Raw genomic sequence first — 19,579 nt, 5'->3', positions numbered from 1 at the left:
TTAGTAACTGAGCAACTCATTTAATTATTGTCCCGTAGCAGTGAGGACACGACGCACATTTTGATTTCATTAGTTGCTCTTGAATGACTTCCATGCTGGGAATCTCCAAGGTCTGGATGAAATGGGATATTTTAGGCTGGCATCTTTATCTGTTTCCATGTCCTTGTTGCAGGTGCTTTGGGAAAAGAAGAAAAGGAGGCTTGCTGGCAGCCCAGCAGGAGTTCAGTTTGGATTTGAAACACGGGTCTGGCCTCATTGTCGTTATTCCCCACACAGATATTGACAAACTGTATTTGTCCTGTTTAAGGAGACGACTCTTTCTGCTTGTCTTGTTCGAGAGCGGGCGAAAGGCCACGGGCCAGAGCGTTGGCTGAAGTTCACGGCTTTATAGATCGCCGTGTTTGCCGTGTGAAAAATAATCTCTACCCGAGCGGAGTCGTGCCTTTGGGGAGAAGCGAGGGTAGGCACACGAACGCAGGGGAAGAGGGAGCCGGAGGGAGGGAAATTTGTGTAACACCTCAGTCATAGCACTCCAGTACTTAGCAAATCAAACAAAGGACCTGAGCCTGAAGAGAAATCAATGGAGGCGAGAGAGGTGCATTCATCAGGGCGACGCGGCATCGGGAGACAGGCGGCGCGGGGCTGGGAGGGAGGCCGGGACGGGAACAATACTAATTGTAGAAGCGGAGAAAGAGCTCGGCTGATAGATGGTGTGGAACCTCGTCGTGATTGGGCTCTAACGGATGATGTTTCTGCTGCCATTGACTGATGCCGGAGGCCTCCTGTATTACTCAAACACTCTCCCACTGCAGGAGCAACTCTTAATTCTTTCTTCTGTGGCTTCTTTTTGTTTCTAGCCTCTTTTTATCTGCACATCTGTATTTTAGAGTGACTAGATGTTCCCGTTTTCCAAGAACGGTCCCTTTCGTTGGATTCCTGTGTTCAGAAATCACCCTGTTTGTCACTGCATGTCCAAAGCAGACCCAGAAAGTGAAATAATACCAAGAACTGCCACATAGCGGTTATCTCCTCAACCGTACAGCACTGAGGGTGCGACCGATTACTTGTTTCTGCTAGTTTTTGCCATTACTAGCAGTAGGCCTTTCCTACTTCATTACTGTTAAATTGGAACATTGTCTTTGCGTTTGTGTTTGTATATCGTCATACATACTCGTTTAGTTCACCAGTTAAAAAAAAAAGTATTGTATAATATAATATAATTCATAAATAATAATAATGGAAAGTTCGCTAACATGATATTGGCTGCTGAACAAGAATCGTCCCCGGTTTTCATTTCAGAAATTTGCCTCCCTGGCAGACCAAAGCTACTTGAAGGAAAACGCATAAATTTGGTTTCTGTGCGTCTCATTATGGTCACGGTGTCTCTGCAGGGACTGTAAATGAAGTGTTAATCTTTCCACTCATCAATCTCTGAGTGAACCCCAGAGAGCGAGTCTGACTCGCTCCTATGAAACTGATGACTGGCACTTTCCCTTGTTTTGAGGAATAAGCTTCGGCTAAATTGCTTTTAATGGATCACACATCCCAAGTGCAAGGTGCAATCCATCGCTTGACGACTGTAACACGGACGGCCAACGGCTTTGATTTATGAGGCTTTTGTGTTCGAGGTCAAAGTTGAAAGGATTGTAAAAGGCAGTGAATGGCTGTTCTCTGTAGGAGCTGTAGTGGAGTAATTTTGTTATGTTGTAGCTGAGGAACTGATCATCATTTGTGTGTTTTGTTTGATATTCAGAAAGCCCAGATGGCGTTGTGTGGTGTGTATCCTTCGGCTTGAGCGGTATATCCCGCAGGATTTGTTTGTGGTTCTTGTAAGACCCCTGGTAATTCTTCTAAACATCTTCCACCAACTCTGTGCCACTGAGTGAGAATGCATATAGTCCAGTGGGCATCATATTCTACACCCAAATCACTCAGCGGGCGTCCTGCGGCTTCTTCCGGCCCATCAGCTTTTATTTTCGTGGCTCCCAACTTGCTTAGCTGTCTGCATGTTATAATTGCCTCCCAAAAGTCGCATGAAGAGGCATTGCACGTCTTTCCACTTTTGTAACAAACATAAAACCTCATTTTGCTATTTTTTTTAAATAATTGACACGTTTTTAATAGTAATTGCAGCTTTACAGTATATCTCACAATTGTGACTTTATTTTACACCTTTGTACCATATTTACCCCTAAACGATGAATATTACTACCTTAAAGGTATAGTATATTAATACCTAAAATGTACATTTTAGTACCTAAATGGTACATTTTCACTGCCCCAGGTACAACTTTTGTACTTTTTGTACTTTTTTCATTTTAGATTTGACAGTGTGACTTGAAATATACATGTGACATTTAGCTGTATTCTTTTTACTTTGAGGCAGAAACAAGCTTCTATATTAGTCTGTAGCCACAATAATAAAATCATTAATATGTTTTTATTTCTGATTATGTAAAAATAGATTCATTCACACTTCTGAATTCATCTGTTCTCGGTTAATTTGCGATATAGACTCTACTTGTGATACCCGCAATGTTTTTGGACAGAAACCAGTTAAAAAATAAACTATTATTACCTGTATTTCTCCCAGTTCCAGTACCAGTTGTACATCTAAAAGTAAAGACATAACTCTGCATGTTTGATGTTTCTGACTTCCTTTATCAAAATAGATAGCTGTTTTTTGTTTGTTTGTTTGTTTGAGTCTAGTTTAAGAATAATCTAGTCACGTGTACTTTACAAGGTGAGCTGATACTGATTCTGTAATGGCCTGATGGCATTACGGCAAATGATTTTGCTTTGTTTTGGAGCCGGGCTATAATTAACACCGTGACTCAGGGTCAGTCTGTGCCGGTCAGCCTCCTCATTTGTCTCTCGTGGTACAGCAAGAAGAAATGTTTCTGAAGGTTAGTACTAAATAAAGGATTTGGTAATGATGACCTGTAAGAGGCAAACTGAGGAGAGCCCTTGATCCTGGAGGTGGGGCGGGTGGCGGCAGTCGCTGTGGCGTTTGGATAATGAGAACTAGAGGAAACTGGACGACAGAGATAGAATTAAACAGCAAGATGGAAAGAGCGGCTGATCTGAACTCACGGCGGAGGCTTTGTGATGACGTCAAACCCGAAAACTGATGTAAAGACAGATGGTTTGCGCTAATGAGAGATCAGTTACACCATAGCAGAAGACAACCTCAAAAACATCATAAAATGTCAGTGTTTCCCAACACTATTTTCATAAATATTTTTATTGTGTTAATGTTAGTTGTTTAATACAAGTTGTGAGCATCACTGTGGTTATTGATAACTAGGGGGAGAACGCCGCAGTGCTGTCGATGAGCATAATTCTCTGCATATTAAAACAAGCCCTGCTGAAGGGGTTAACCGAATGACTGTCGAATGTAAAAGCACTTTTATCTTTTAATTAAAACCACTAAAAGTCAGTGGAGAGGGGAGCTGAGACATGCCTCTCTGCGTCTAGGTGAAAGACGATTAGGTTGTTTTATTTAGCTGTTTCTGTGGCGTAAACTGTAACTAATGGCTTTGGCTTTCAGGACGGCCAGAGCATGTTTAATTAGAGAGCTGTACGCTCAACGCTGAGCTCCCGATCTGACGTTTGATAGGTGAGCAATAAATTATCAATCATTCATAAGCTGGGTGATTAATCAGCTTTAAAAATCTCACTGCTCGAAGAGAAGAAATCTTCAGTTTAAGCCGGTTTTGGACTTGAGAACATTCCAGCTCTTCTCCATGAAGGTTTTGTCGTCAGAGAAATTGTGTTTGAGAGACGGCAAAGAAGCAACCCACATGCACGAGCGAAGCCACAAGCAAGAATGGCAAAACGTCTTCGCATTAATAACCGTGTTCTTTTGATTTTAATTGCTCCAGACATTCTGGAACTTGCTCTTAATGTTTTCTTAAAGAGCTTTCAATGAAGTAGCCTGCTGTTATGAGGGTTTCCAGATCTCCCTTGAGCAAAGATGCAGAAAGCTGAAGGGTTGTTAATGGACCGGCGAGTTGCGCTCATTTTCTGATTATTGCCCACTGTCTCCTCCCCATTCTGTTCTGCTTTTATAGTCTAAAATTATCTCCGTCCTTCTGAAATGGAACATTATCTATTCTTGAATGGTAAATTAGCGAAGATCAGACGTAGCCACTGGTCACAATTGGCCAAAACAGACGTCTCTAACAGCGTGCGTGACATTAGAGTTAGAAAGTACTTTTTTCCTCTTTAAATTGAAGTGTATTTATGAAGCTTTCACGTATTTTGGGACAATCTTAATCATAGAGATAATGACATGTCTCTTGTCATTTTTAACGGACGAGGAAAGGGCCGAGCAATTTGATTATCGGCGAGACAAGTTTCAGAGAACTCTGGACTAATGGCCGGCGCTGGACTGAGCCGCATACATTTGATTTGTATGTGTGTGTGTACATATATTGACACATACATACAGTACATGTACATTTTTATGTTGCAATTTTATTCAAGTCAAAAAAAATGCAGCATAAAACTCACGTTAAAGTTCTTTTTTTTTTAAATAATAATAATATGGTATTTACAAGCAGTAATGGTGGCATAGGTCGGGAAAACATCTCTAGAACTGAAACCCGGTCGCGTTTGTTGTTCAATAAATGATTTTTTGCCGAGGGGACCTGCTTGGATATTTATTGGAGTTTTCTTTCTCCCGCCTGCTTTGTTTTTGATTTTGCCGATGTTTTCTTTTCCTTTGTAACTCGGTTAAATCCATTTGAAGTATTGTTGGAATTAAATTTTCCCTCTTTGCTCAGGGGGCTTTCATTATCTTTTATTTATCGCAAAATAAGGGAAAATCTCAGGACAATGTCACTATATCAAACAATAGAGAGTGAAAACAGAATCAAAATGAAGGTCTGGCGAGGTGATGTGAGTTTATGAAACAAGCAACTTCAAGGATTTTATTCTAATATAAGAGACTGTGGTGCTCTAATGAGCATTTCGGCTGCTCGCAGTAATGTAGTTAGCGTTTGCATTCGTTCCGGCCGCTGACACGTTCCTCGTGCTGAATTTAGGCTTCTTAAAACGTGTTCTGCTTAAAGGAAGTCATGCAACACTGTGAAATTTTAATAACGTAGTGCATTTTTTTCTAAGAAGAAAGAACCTTACAAGGTTTGCTCAATAAACAACGTTTCTGAAGCTCGGTGCCTCACTTAAAGTCTATTACGATTATGAAATATGCTTTAAGGATCTATAGGTTTAACTCAAGGTTTGAATCATCAAGGCAAAACTTCCTTTAAATACACTTAAACATTTCTCCTACTGCAGCTATAACACACTTACACTCAATCAGTCATTCAGAATATAGTAGATATTGTACACTATACGTTTTATTTACATAAATGTACTGTATTATACATGACTGTTTAAGTTGTGTTGAAGTCGTCATCGTAAACTAGTTGAACAGGAGAATCAGAGACTAGCTGGATAGTCATTTGCAGTACATTATTCATTATTCAGTGATTACTGAAAGTGTGTGCTTTGCTGGTTATACAAATACATAATTTTGAATGTGTTATAAGACAGTACACCAGTATTAGGATGCTCTCTCTATACCACATGTCCCTTGACTGTTAGCACTGACGTGTAGGCTAAGCGTTAGCATCTCATTTACAGTGTTGGGGAGTAACTAGTTACATGTAACGGAATTACGTAATTTAATTATAAAATAAATGTAACTGCAATTAGTTACAGTTACTGAGAATAAATGTGTAATTAAATTACCGTTACTTTTGAAAATGTTAATGATTACAAAGGGGGTTACATCTTTAAAAATTTTCACACACCCACATACAGATTTAATTGACTTCTTTCCAAAATTTCATTGTGCCTGCTCTAAAATGAGACACCAGTGTTTCAGGAGTTTAGGTCACAGAATAGGACACATTGTCACCTTGGAATTATAAGGTTCTATCTGATATTTTTGTCAAAATTGAGTTATTTACATATTCTTATTCGTTGACGACTTATTTGCATTATGTGATGTTTCTTTTGTAAGCTGTGTACATTTTGGGCCTTTTTTTTCAGAAAACAAAAATGGTTCTATCTACAGAAGTCTGTGAAATGCAAAAATTTTGAAGCTCAAAATCTCAAAAGTGCTCAGAATGCAGAGAGAACCTTATAATTCGGTGACGACATGCTTATTCTTAAATGTTTTATTTCCTATTTGGGTTTAAGCATATGCATTTATTTATTTTTTCCTGTCATTTACTTTCAAAACCAGTATCATAGCTGTATGACTATTTTTTGTTATGATTTCAAATCTGTATTTAACGTCAGAATGATCTCAAAGTAAATAAGAGGTGTTAAGTCTGAATTTGTGTGGCTGTGCTTTAAATTATTAGACGGCTCTGTGGAATGCTTCATTCTGATTGGTCAGTCATGACATTCCAAGGTATGTTATTCCCCGAGAACAACTGGTAAAAGCTAATAACTCAAACTCATCTGGACTCATCAGACTCATCATAAGTCAGCATTATATGCTTGATAGTTTTTCTTAATGGAAGCTTTCTGTTTGGTTAGCTAATAAAATATTAAAACTCAATATTAACAATTCAGTATTATGTGTACAATTTCTTAATTCTGTCAACTTGCTACTTGCTAGCGACCGATTTCTTCATGGAAGCTTTGCGTTCAAACATTTCAACTCAGATAACTAATTATTTACTTTTGTGGCAAGCAAAAGTGTTATAAGTGGGATAATGTACATCCAGCCAGTTGTTATTGCAAAATAAAGATGTATATTATTCCATACTTATTATAATCTTAATTCAAGTGCTAAAGGATTTTGAAAGTCTGACAGTGATCAATCTACTGTAAGGTTCACTCTGCCTGGTTTAAATGTTTCAAAATGATTAACAGTTGAAAATATTAGAAATTTAGAAAAGTAATCAAAAAGTAATCAAATGTAATAAGTTAACACTGAAAAGTTACACTACTTATTACATTTTAAATCGAGTGACTTGTAATCTGTAACCTATTACATTTCCAAAGTAACCTTCCTGACACTGCTCATTTATTACATTATCATTTCTTACTTATAGCTTCATTCATATTTCTAAAACAGATCAGATTGGGATGTACGATTGGATGCGCTGTGTTGAAGCTGTTGTGAAACACTAGCACACGTTCTGTATTAATTTGCTCATTTGCTTTGTTGCTTAGATGTGATTAATTAGGCGAATGAATTGTTTTTTGTTTTTCGTTTTTGGCACTCTCATAGTAACTTGTAATTATTTTATGTTCTGGCAAATTATTATCACTTGTATGAATTTATACAATCTCATTTGTATGTCATCGTACGATCTGTTTGTGCCCCACAAACGGTAAAGTTTAGGGAGTGGACATTGCTTTTTCCACCACATTGTAAAAGAGCTATGTTTGAGTGTTGGCAGAAAAGTTGTTTATGCCAATGAATAATTAATACATGGAACTATTTATTACCATTTATCTTTACTGTGCACTAGAAGAGCCTTTAACTGTGGTAAAATCAGTGTAACGCACAGCTTTATTGCTGTATTTAGACTGCCGTTTTTTCAGCAGAGTCAGCAGAGGAGCGTCGCTCCTTCTCTTCGGTTGCGTAAGGGATCGTGGGAAATATTAGCCAAAGAAGTCTGCAGAAAATCCAATAATAGCATACCATCTGGGTACCTTTGGCATGCTGTTTCCAACGTATGTGACTTGAGACATGCTAATTCCAATCTCACGTGTAATTTAGGATGGTCAGCGTGCACATCGGGCCGCAGACATCGTATGTAATGTAATGTGGCCGCCCCTGTGCTCCCAGATTGCAGCTGTGATGGGCTGCGGATGATACGAAGATGACAGAACGTTTGAGTGAGGAGTATGAGAGGCGTGAAATCTGTCTTTTCATGAGACCGAGGCAGGACTCTGTGTGGAAATATATCTGACTCTTTGAGAAAGTGTCTGTTTTTCTTTGTTTATGTGTGTGCGTGTCGAGTCTATTGTGGGCCGGCGTGAAATGTTCTCTGACAGCGTGTGGATCTCCAGTCGCTCCTGACAGCTTTTGCTCATGGGCTTCGAGTCCCACTGGGTTTACAGCCAGCCTTCTCTTCTTGCCTGGACACACACACACACACACAAACATAAACACACGCCACATCTAATTAACACGGCGCAACACTCCGCCAGACAAGCTACTCTTAGCCTGTCCACCTCTGCACTTCAAACAGCCGAACGCTAACGCCGCGCAGCGCCCGTCAGAATCAAGGTGACTGTTTCAGAGAGACAGATTGGCTGTATTTATGCAGTCAGATTGAGCTCTGTGAAGTACGATCTCGTGTTAAAGAAGCGCAAACCAGCCATTCACAGAGGTGTCACCATAGACGCTTCGCTCATTAGCTGTTAGCCTGTTAGCACGAGTGGCTGCTTAAACTTATCTGTATTTTTGTTTGTGTTTTCCTGAGATTTTGCGCTGGGATTCGTCTCGCACGGATCAAAGCTTCAGAGTGCCAGCGCCACTCGGTTGTGTTTACGCCACTTGATTCATAATTATTTTCCTAGTCTGTTTTCCCGAAAGTGCTTTTATTTGTCAAATTCCTAATGCACATTATGGTAATACTGGCCCCCGTGGAGACGCCGACAGGCCTGCGATTCAGTTTCTCGGTGCAGGTTTCTCCCTTTCCCAGCTTTGATCGCTTCGCCGCTGATGCCACAGAGCCTATTTGAGTAATTAAGCCCAATCATTGATCTAATTAAAGAAAGTAGAAGTTGTGTCAGAGGAAGCACCTCTTTAATAGGGTCCAGTGCATTACGGAGGACGATAAACAGACTGATGGAAACCATGATTCTTGTTCAATAAATGCGCTCTATCGTTACTCAAGCGGCCTTTCCTTTGGGCTCTGTGAAGGTACTGCAAACAAAATATGTATAAAATCTGTTTTAATAAAAAAAAAAAAAAAACATGTCTTTACATGTAAGTTTATTTCCCTCAACTATTCTGTTCAGCTTTTCTGCATTTAATCTGCTTTTCACTCCACTGATACTTTTAGTGTCACTGTTACTGGTGCACTTGAAGCAACCTCTGAAAACGCATCTGTCGAGAGGGAATAAGAAGGCTTTCTCTCCCAGTGTTCAGTGGCTGCCACACAGTCAGACGGATCGAGAAACAGCACAGACACATGCGTCTCTATGTTCATGACCCATCACTAATGCACCTGCAGCCGAGAGACAGGCTTACCGTGATATATCATTGACACGTCACAAATCCTAAGAGAAGCCACAGGAGAATTTTCACAATCTTTTTCAGTTTTTTATTGTTTGCCTTTCTCTGTCTCTTACCCGTCCAAACTGCCACACCTTTCCGAATGCCGTGTTCGTCTACGGGGTCGCGGTTCTGCCGACGAGTGAACATATTCTAAATGCTCTTCAGATGTCCTTGCACAAACCACTTTTGTTCGCAACATAAATTACACTGTTTCGCTCCCGTTTCGTGCATCAGTCCGAATGGTTGGAGGTCATTGCGTTACCCAGCTGCGTGGAGAATGGTTGCTAATTGAGTGAAAAGCACATGGTCTCTGGGGGCCGAACGCAACGTTCAGGTATATTTACACTCAAGGTTCTCCGTTAAATCACGTCGAGTCTCTGGAGACAGTTCTTGGTGAAATATGCATGAGAACAGCAGCATTAGCGGAAAAGGACTTTTGCTTTTGCTGTCTCCCTTTCACACATTTTGATGAGGGCATGGTTGTACTTGTCAGATGAATTCTTGAGTGGCACGTCTTGTTTCGGAGGCTTTTGAAAGGGACGAGGAGTGGGAATGAAATGCACTAGTCTGCATTCTCTTAGAAGTCTTTTTCTTTTTGCTTTGTGTTTTATTCCAAGAATATACAGAATTTGTTTGTGGCTCAATGACATGAGGGTTATTTTTTCTTATGATTCGTAAATGATTTGAATTCAACTTCTAACTTCTATGAAGCCAAAAATGTCCTGATGAAATATTTAAAGGAATGAAATTCTGTTAAAAATATATTGAGATGGTATTATTCACTTCAGCTGAGATATTGGTTACACTTTATTTTGATAGTCCACTTTAGACATTCTACTAACTATACGTAACTTTGCAGCTACATGTCAACTAATTCTCATTCATTTGCAATTACACGTCTACTAACTCTCACAGCAGACTGTCAGGTTTGGTTCAGGGTTAGTAGAACAAGTTGACAAAGTTTAGAAGAGTGTTAGAAGATATTAAGCAGACAGTCTACTAATACTCTAATGAATTGTTGACATGCAGTTGCAAATGTACTTACTCTTAGCAGAATGTCAAAAGTGGACTATCAAAATAAAGTGTTACCAAGACATTTTTGAGAAATATGTCGTTTTGTGTTCCACAAAAGGAAGAAAGGCAGACAAACAGCTTTCAAAATACACAAGGCTGAGTAAATGATGAAAGATTTTTCATTTCAGGTGAACTGCGCCTTTAAAAATTGAGAGAATCAATGGTCAGAGCGGTTGTGTGTTCTCGTAGCAAAGCTAACGTCTTTTGCCTCAAAACGTAATCTCGTTTTAGGAGATCCATCAGCCTCTCTCACTCTCTCTCAACAAAGTAAAAAAAAAACAGAAGGAAACGGTGAACAGAGGCGGTATTGATCGAGCCGAGACAGAGGTCAGAGGTGAATGAAATGTTGATTTGACACCTGGTCGCTGCTGCCTCTCTTTCTGTCTGGAGGGAGGAATGAAGGCTAAATCAAAACAGTGGGAGGCTGAAATCTCTCACAACCATTTAATGTTGGGATGGGCTGAACCTTTCACTCCGTCCTCACTCAAACAGCTTTTCATGTACTGTACCAGCCGCTGAAGTGTGTTTTACTAGAGCAGAGGAAGGCTTGAATTGATTGCTGGTTAAATTGATAGACAGTTGGACAAACAGCTAGCGACATAAGGAAACAAATAAATAATGAGAATCTTGACCATGGCATGTCATGCTGTTGTACATGTACATAACGTGCAGTACAGTGCTAATGTAGTAACGACTCCAGTACTCAAGGGGGCGATAAAGTTCTCTTCAGATGTCTGTGCCATTGAATCAGATCTGTTGTGATTCAGGTATCTAACTAAAAACAGTAGAAGACGACAGTTCATGCCAGTGCTTGCCATGGGCCTTAGAGTATACATTATACTTGACACAAAAACGAGGGTGTGAGGAATAGAAGTATTTTGTTTCATTTTTCCTTTCACTAGGTTTTTCAATGTGTTGACACAAAAGTATACGGCATTATATCCCTTAACTGGCTGTACAGCTTTATTTTTTTTGAAATGACGCTAAGGTCTGTAGCACCCCTTGTGGCGATGCTAAGAATGCAGCAAGTACTTATGCAATGCATAACAGCATGAGTTGAATTTGCATACTTGCATTCATGCATTTGCACGTTTTGGCCTTCGGTACATTTTGAGCCTAAAATAGACAGGCTAGTACGATATCATAAACATGCTAATGTTAACTGGACAGAGCTTAATGCGTGAACGAATGAAAAATGGATGTGAGGGAACAAAAACACCCATAAACCCAGCAAAACGAATAAAAAAGAAATAGTGGCGATGTCCGTTTTTGTGCTCGGAGGCAGGGTTATGTACTCGGACCTTTGTTTTTCTCATCTGAGATGCGTATCCCGAGGTGTGGTTGGGATTAAGTTTGCGTGTGCAGTTTTTCTAACCCTGTTAGGGCTGCATTAAGGAGTGAGTAATCTCTTCACACACAAGTCCTCGCTCTCTTTCATTACCCAGCAGCGCTGCCCGGATCTATAGCACTCTGCCGCTCCGTATGAAACCCAGACCCGTCCGATCAATACGGCCCAAGGCTGCAGCGAGGGCAGGGGCTGAGGAGGATGAATCCTAATTTGATGAAATACGCATTTCGGATGGCTCCGGATGCTTGCAGGCCTGGGGTAATTGTCGACAAATTCATCTTAAAGGCCGGTAGCTGAGGATTGCTTTCAATTAGGGATGGACCTTGTGTTTAGCTGTTCGTGGACCGCCGCTCACCTCTCGCCAGGTCTGACAGGGAAGAAACGCTCGCACGCTCACTCGGTCTCATCCGGATGCGGTTATTGCTCTGAAGATGCATTTATGATTTGGCAGCCTTTAACTGTAAGCAAAGCCAAAGCGTACTAGAGAGTTTAATGGACTCTTAAAATATCCTTGTCTTGTTTGCTTGTCTCATTTTGTGTGCTCAAGTAAAATGGCCTGCGCTTACTTTTATTTTGTTATGTACAGTATACAATGACAAGGGTCTCTGTGTTGTGACGGTGATCACAGATAGATCCACACAGCGTCTGGAAAGCTGCTTTAAAATAGCCATGGACAAAATAGCTTATCACTGGAAGCCACACTGTAGCCAGCTAAACTATTCTTTCGCTATATACTATATGTGACCCTGGACCACAAAACCAGTCTTAAGTCGCTGGGGTTTATTTGTAGCAATAGCCAAAAATACATTGTATGGGTCAAAATGGCAGATTTTTCTTTTATGCCAAAAATCATTAGGAAATTAAGTAAAGATCGTGTTCCATGAAGATATTTTGTAAATTTCCTACTGTAAATATATCAAAATTTAATTTTTGATTAGTAATATGCATTGCAAAGAACTTAATTTGGACAACTTTAAAGGCGATTTTCTCAATATTTTGATTTTTTTTTGCACCCTCAGATTCCATATACTGAAATAGTTGTATCTCGGCTAAATATTGTTCTATCCTAACAAACTATACATCGATGGAAAGCTTATTTATTCAGCTTTCAGATGATGTATAAAGCTCAATTTTGAAAAATTGACACTTATGACTGGTTTTGTGGTCCAGGGTCACATATATAGTTACATTTGGAAGCGGTCGTGGAGCATCTGCACGTCAAAGTTAGCATGTAACGCTGGACTAGATTATGTAACTAATCCAGTGTCTCAAAAAACAAGACACAGTGGCCACACATTAGGAATTTCTTGCCGTGACTTTGTTGAATCGTGGCCACTTTTAATAATTAATTCCCTTATCCACAATTTAATGAAAGTAAAATAAGGGAAAGCAGGATGAGGCCTGCTAAACGAGGTGACAAATTATTTAAATGTCAATATCTTTTTGTCTAGCTGTGCTCATATTCACCAGTAACAGCATGCTGATTCACACATGAGCTGAACTGCATCTGTCCCTCTACATACGTTCACATCGTAATAAGCGGCCTTGGGCCTGCTAAACTTTGAGGCATCGCATTTACCCGGCGTGCTGTTACTGGTGACCTCAGCTAGCTAATGAGATAGTGACTTGTGTCATCGTGTCAGCAACTTAATCCATCCTTTTGGTCAGTCTCTCTCTGTCAACAAGCCGACATAAACTCTGACAAATCTGAGCTTGTGAGGAAAACTAAAGATTTATAAGCAAAAAATGACTAGGCCACAGCAGAATTTTACTGGCTCTCCGGTGAAAAGAGCCTCACAGTGCTGCTGTTCACTTCCATAAACTCCAAATTTGTCTCTACTGAGTGCTTGTAAATTTCTCAGCAGATTTTAAAAGAAAGGTAACGGCTGCTTTAGTCTGTGTGCTTCAGAGGTCTTGAAGGTGTGACTACTTTGTCATTTCGTGAAGCTCTTCCGCTTTCTAGAGACAGACAGACGGACAGACAGACAGATGGTGGTCTCAGGCCAGCTCTAGCGTGTTTTGACTGGCATTTATGAAGAATAAAGTGAGTCTGGGAGCGCTTCGGCTTCTGTTTGCAGTGTGATGATCCATTGATTTGCTGTCTTTCCCTTCTGCAGGGACGTACGGACCAGATACAGGGTGGGCGGCAGCTTTTCCTGAGTGTCAGGAGAGAAACCAATCGCCGATCAATATAGCCGACCGAGACACGAAGGTCTCGATGGAGTACCAGGAACTCACGCTGGACGGGTTTGATGCAGAGTCATCCAACAAGACTTCAATGAAGAACACAGGCAAAACTGGTAAATCCACGCAATCTTCAGGGGATAGTTCACCTAACATCCATCCATCATTTCATCAAACTTAAGGACATATATAGCAGAATGCTCTGGATGTGACATAAAAGTGAATGGGGTTTAAAATGGGCCATAAAAGTACCTGAAAATCCTCTACAGCCAAGTAATAGCATTGTTTAAAGAGCCTACTTTTAATTTTAGACTATTTTCCTTATATTTTTATAGGTACTTTAATATATTTCTAGAGATTGTACTGACTGTAAAGGATGAATTGGGAGAGAATGGACATTTTGGATTGGGATTCGTTGCAGGCAGGACTCGAACCTGCAGCTCCCGTGTGAACACCAGGGCTCAATGCGACAGTAATGCGTGCCAAATGCAACACCGTGCCCTGTGGCTGCTATAAATTATAGGTTGCATTGAGAGGAAGTGTTCAACTCTGGTACTTTCAAGCTCTATCAGACTTTTATGATGTGATCTCCCCCCTGAACTTTTCACAGCCAAATTCAGTTTTCATGCTACAGTCTTGCACCATTAAGCCGTACTGCGGCGGAGCATATTGAGGAAGTAAACACAGACACGAATTGCCCAGCGTTTCCCTCCTTAACATAATCCGTGCAGAGGAAGACAAATGTCCCGCTGTTGTCCCATGAATAATGGAGAGCTGCTCTGCTATTTATAACTGACACATGAGTGTTTTATCAGCGAAATAATCACCTGGAACAGGGCGGCACAATAAACCTACAGACCCGGCACCTCTGAATAATGCATGACTCAATCAATGTTTTAAATCATTTTCTCTATAGACGACTACGACGTCAAGTGACCCCCTGACCTTCTCACCTTGAGCGAAACACTCATTAGAGATGTCCGGGAAAGGAAAAAGTGTGGGGGGAAAAAAGAAATTGGAACACTAGCGTTCTTGCACACTAGATAGTGTGCAGAATATAGTGAACACCAGTGTATGGATCTCCCACTGGGCCCGCAGGATGATTTAAAATGATAGAATTATATAAAAAAAGTGCCAAAAACAAAAATATATCAAGATTGATTGATTGATTAATTGATTATACATATATATATATATATATTAAAGAACATACCAAATCTGGATCTTGAATCTTATGGAATCACAAAATTGAACTGTGGTTAAATATTTTTCATAAATCAACAAACCCAGTTTCTGTTTGAACACTAACAGCATTGTCATAATAAACAAAAATGCTCCTTAATCCAGTTTCAAATGAAGATGCCTTATCAGTAAGCCATCGAATTGACTTTCGAGTCAGGTGCATTGCATTGTGTGGTACAGTATTTGTCTCAGTGAGTGCATGCTGAAATTACCTACTGTGTATACAAATTGTATATGGCCGACAAAAGTAAAAGCAGTATTCTCCTCCAAACACAGAGGTGTTTTTTTCAAGGAAGCAAATGTGTGTGTGTTGCTGGACTGCCCAGTGCTCAAGCTTCTCACAGACCCCGCCAAATTAAACGTAAGAAATTCATGAGATCTTGGAACCTTGAAGAAACATTTGCATTGATCAAGGATTTGCTGGCAGGCGAGGCCTAGTTTTCACATGCTGCCGTTCCAAGGTCCTGCTGGCTTAGCCGTCTAATTCCTGCCTGTTTGTTAAAGCTCACGAAGCTCAGAGCTGGAATAACTAATGAAACCGATTCTCCCTCTCATGTCGGATTACGTCAAAAAATCAACAAAAGACCAAACAACTTAAAGAGGAGTCGAGAGAAGTACAGAGAGCGCCGTTGTTTTTTCCCAGGCTCGAGAGCGTGCGTTTGTGCAGAAGCGCGTCCTGCCGTCTCACTTTTGCCCCGGCGCCTCCTCCGAGTCGCTCCGCGTTGCTGTGGTGACGGATTCAGACTGCCACCGGTTGATTGCTTCAATATCTCAGCGGCTGGACGCTAGCCTGTTTCGCTAAGATTACAAGCGAGGTTTCAGAGGAGCCGTTCTTTTAAATAGGACGCAAATCTCTCGTGGCAAACGGCAAGTAAAAATCACTCTGAAATTCAATCGGAAAAAGAAATCTGTCCAACAAAGGCTGTGCTATTTAGGGTCGCACCCATTAATTAACGTCCGGTCCTGGTGCGAAAGACCAATTTGTGAATCTAAATGCTCTGGGATGGAAGAGCTTTCGCTATCGGTTCCCCCTTTTTTCAAGGCTGGGGTTTTATGAAATAACAAAAGAAATCAAAAAAGCAATTTGAAACGGTGTGAGGGGGAAATGTCTTCTCTCAGCCAAATTACTGCTTCATTTGAGACCCGCAAGGCCTTCTGAGGACGACAGCGACGGTGACGGCGAAAAAAAACCGCGTGCGATATTCAGCCCGTCTCCCTAAGGAAGCGAAATGAATCATCATAAATACTGAAACGAAGTGTGCTCCGGTCTTTTTCCTTTATTTTCGGTCAGAAATGCGCCGGCCCTCGGAAGGCATTTGTTTATTGTGCGTGCCAGAAAAGTGGTCTTCACCTCTCGCTTTCTCCCTGTTTAACCCTCTTTCCTTTTCTCTGCACCTCACAGTGGCCATCTTCCTGAAGGACGATTATTTCGTGAGAGGAGCCGGGCTACCGGGCCGCTTCAAAGCCGAGAAGGTGGAGTTCCACTGGGGCCAGAGCAACGGTTCCGACGGCTCGGAGCACAGCATCAATGGCAGGAGATTCCCAGTGGAGGTGAGCTTCAACTAATCGCTCTCCAGCGTCTGTGCCATAGCTAAACAACCCCGCTCCACTAACTCACAACTCTGGCCCTCGCTTTATTTTGCAGGCTATATGCTACTGTTTGATATTGCATTCTTACTTGGGACTTTGTCTCAGGAACATTCAAGCAACAAATGGCCCAAAAATTGTGGTGCTTCAAGGGTATTTTGCCTTTGAAGCTGCCCACAATAAAACGTATGAGTGTTTAAAAAAGAATCTAATTTCATTGCCCATATGGTGTAGCCAACAAGTAAAAAGTAAAAGCATATTTTCCTTACACCTGGAGTACATGCACATACATGCACAGTAAATATATGTAAATATAGTGAAGATTGCTTATGCAAAAGCCTCTAAATCCATCTGATGTTTTTACTTTAAAAGGAGCATTTCTTTCTGGCTACTTTGTATAGGTTTCTCTGTAAGTACCGGTACCTCTAATTGAGCTGAGCCTGGAATTTAGCGAGTTTGAAGTAAAAGTATTTGATGGATGTATAATGTGTGTCAGGAGCATTCGCTCACTATCATTATCTCACTTTCATCTTTTAGCTGGTTTTGCATCTGAACTCTTCATATATGTTTCAAGGTAAATGATTTAATAACAATAATAAGAGCTCTCAGAAGTCTAAATGAGCTTTATCTGGACGTTAGTCTTTACAGAGGAAGGCAGGCGGAGTCGTGGTGTGGCGGACGAGCGGTTGGCCGTGTCTTATAGAAGCGTGCACAGGGCGTTCCTGTATTGATTGAACAGGGCATTATGGAGACGAGCTCTCTCTTGGGTCTGATCACTGTCTGCTTGTGTCTCTCTTTGCAATTCTGATTTATCATTATGGCCGCCTGGCACCTCTCATGCACACTCGAGACCGGTTTTATCACCCAGCCTCAAATATGCGAGTGATCAGAGTTTGGCCTGTCTTTCAGCCTTAATAAATGAACGAGTGTTGTTTGGTTTGGTGGTCGTAGTTTTATTGCCGCCCTCCCCGCCCAAACTCATTTAGAGAGTAAAATATGTGTCGGTTGGCCTGCATTAGCGGCAGGTTGATGTGGTTTGGTGTGATAATGTCATCGCAGTACAGATCTCACTGGTACTGATGCTCTCCCACTGCTTTCCTCCAGCTACAGAATGTAGATGCTGCATGCTTGAAAAAGACATTTACAATTGTAGAAAGAAATTTAGTAGATGTTTCGAATCTTGTATAAAAGATAAAGCAAATCATAATATTTTGCTTGAATAGAAAGAGATTTGCTGCAGCTGTAAGAATCCGACGTGCTACAGTGATTTTACTACATAAGGCTTCAGAAATGGTCTGGAGAAAAAAAAGGCAACCAAATGGCAATTTTATGAGTTAATGATTCTTTTTAGTGAATAGAAACCATGCTGTACTACCAATGTAGTCCAACCAGAAGGAATGACTCTTATGAATCAATTCTTTTTAGTGCGATTCTTGTAATCCGACCAGTTCCTGAACAAATGACTCTTATGAGCCATTCTGAATCAACATGATACAGCACAACCAGTGCAGACCAATCAATTCCTCAATGAATGACCATTTTGAGCCAATTCTTATTAATGAATCAGATCCTCACAGTATGATTAGTGTAGCCCAACTAATTCCAGAACAAATGACTGGGCCGGCTTATGAGCCGGTTTACTTTTAGTTGATCAAAACAATACAGGACAAACAGTGCAGTCTAACCAATTCCGACTGGTTTTTATTAGTGAATCAAATCCATGCAGCACAACCAGTGCAGTCCAAATAAATGACTCCAAATCTGGTGCTGAACGATTCATTTCAGAGAAACAAAAGCACACAGTGCAGCTCGTCTAATCCTACCAGTTCTCTTACGAGTCATTCCTTTTTACTGTAATCAGTGTAGTTCCTGACAGGTTGTTCAAATGATAACATGCAATTACACAACAGTTTAACTGTGGCTCATCTAATTACATTTAAGAGTTGTAACTATCCATTTTACAAATCTGCATTTGCAAACATTTGTAGTGTTTGCAAGCGTTTCCATCAAGTAGGCAAGTGATCAGTTAATCAAGCAGCTATAGAGGCGAATAGAGCAGATGCTTTTTATTCAGAGCGACTTTTGGACAGTCTCACTGGAGCGATCGGTGTTTAGGTTCCTCTGATGTCTGTCTGTAGTGTGTTTGACTTGTTTGGTCTGTCACATTTAGTGTCTTGTAGTCGATGTGAGTTGAGCCTGAAGCTCAGAGAATGTAGATGAGGCTGCTCTTTTCACTCTGTTACACAATCCTAGCTGTACAAAGACAAAGAGACAGACGTGAGAAGGAATAGTTTGGAACATCACAGCGGCAGCAGAAGCGCTAGAGGTGAGGTTAACAACAAAACCCAATAACGAGACGGAAAAAAGGTGGGCGCCGAAGTGAAGTGTGGCCTAGTATGAATTAGTCCTCACCAGCCAAAACGCTAGCTTACAAGCAACACGCTCATTAATGAAACTAATCGAGTCAGAAAGCTAATTAAGGCTATCGGCGGCGGGGCCGGCGGTTCGCGTGGCGTGACGTCACGTGTTTTGGCCTCTGCTCTCTTCACGAAAGCTCTCAGAGCCCCATCCTTCAGCGGCTCTCGTAGACAACAGCGGCACCTGTGGATTAAAGCGCTTACAAAAACCTACATGAAGCATAAGTGCTCTTTCGCTTTCCTTATGAAGTGGTCATGACATGATTTAGAGGGTGTAGACTGAGAGAAGAGGGCTCATTAAACTGAATTAATTACACTAATTAGACCCACTGAAGAATTATTGAAAGACTCGGGATGGAGGGCCTTTTATTGTTGTTGTTGGGCTTCCGTTTCTCTTTGAGGCAGCTTCACTCACAAATGTTAACTCGTATTATGCTGGATAGCATTTAGCATGCCATTAGAATTCTC

General features: G+C 40.9%; 1 protein-coding gene across 1 annotated transcript in view; it reads left to right on the top strand.

Moving 5' to 3' along the window:
• ptprga (protein tyrosine phosphatase receptor type Ga) overlaps positions 1 to 19,579 on the top strand; it is a 228,747-nt gene that overhangs the window by 120,824 nt on the left and 88,344 nt on the right. Inside the window, exons 3-4 of the mRNA XM_051122442.1 lie at positions 13,799 to 13,981; positions 16,510 to 16,658. Coding sequence (XP_050978399.1) covers positions 13,799 to 13,981; positions 16,510 to 16,658 — 332 coding nt within the window. The remainder of the gene's footprint in view (positions 1 to 13,798; positions 13,982 to 16,509; positions 16,659 to 19,579) is intronic.

Source organism: Labeo rohita, chromosome 11 (genome assembly GCF_022985175.1).
Source record: "Labeo rohita strain BAU-BD-2019 chromosome 11, IGBB_LRoh.1.0, whole genome shotgun sequence".
Classification (NCBI taxonomy): Eukaryota; Metazoa; Chordata; class Actinopteri; order Cypriniformes; family Cyprinidae; genus Labeo; species Labeo rohita.
The sequence above is the reverse complement of the archived record's forward strand: the minus strand, read 5'-3'. Positions and strand labels throughout refer to the sequence as shown.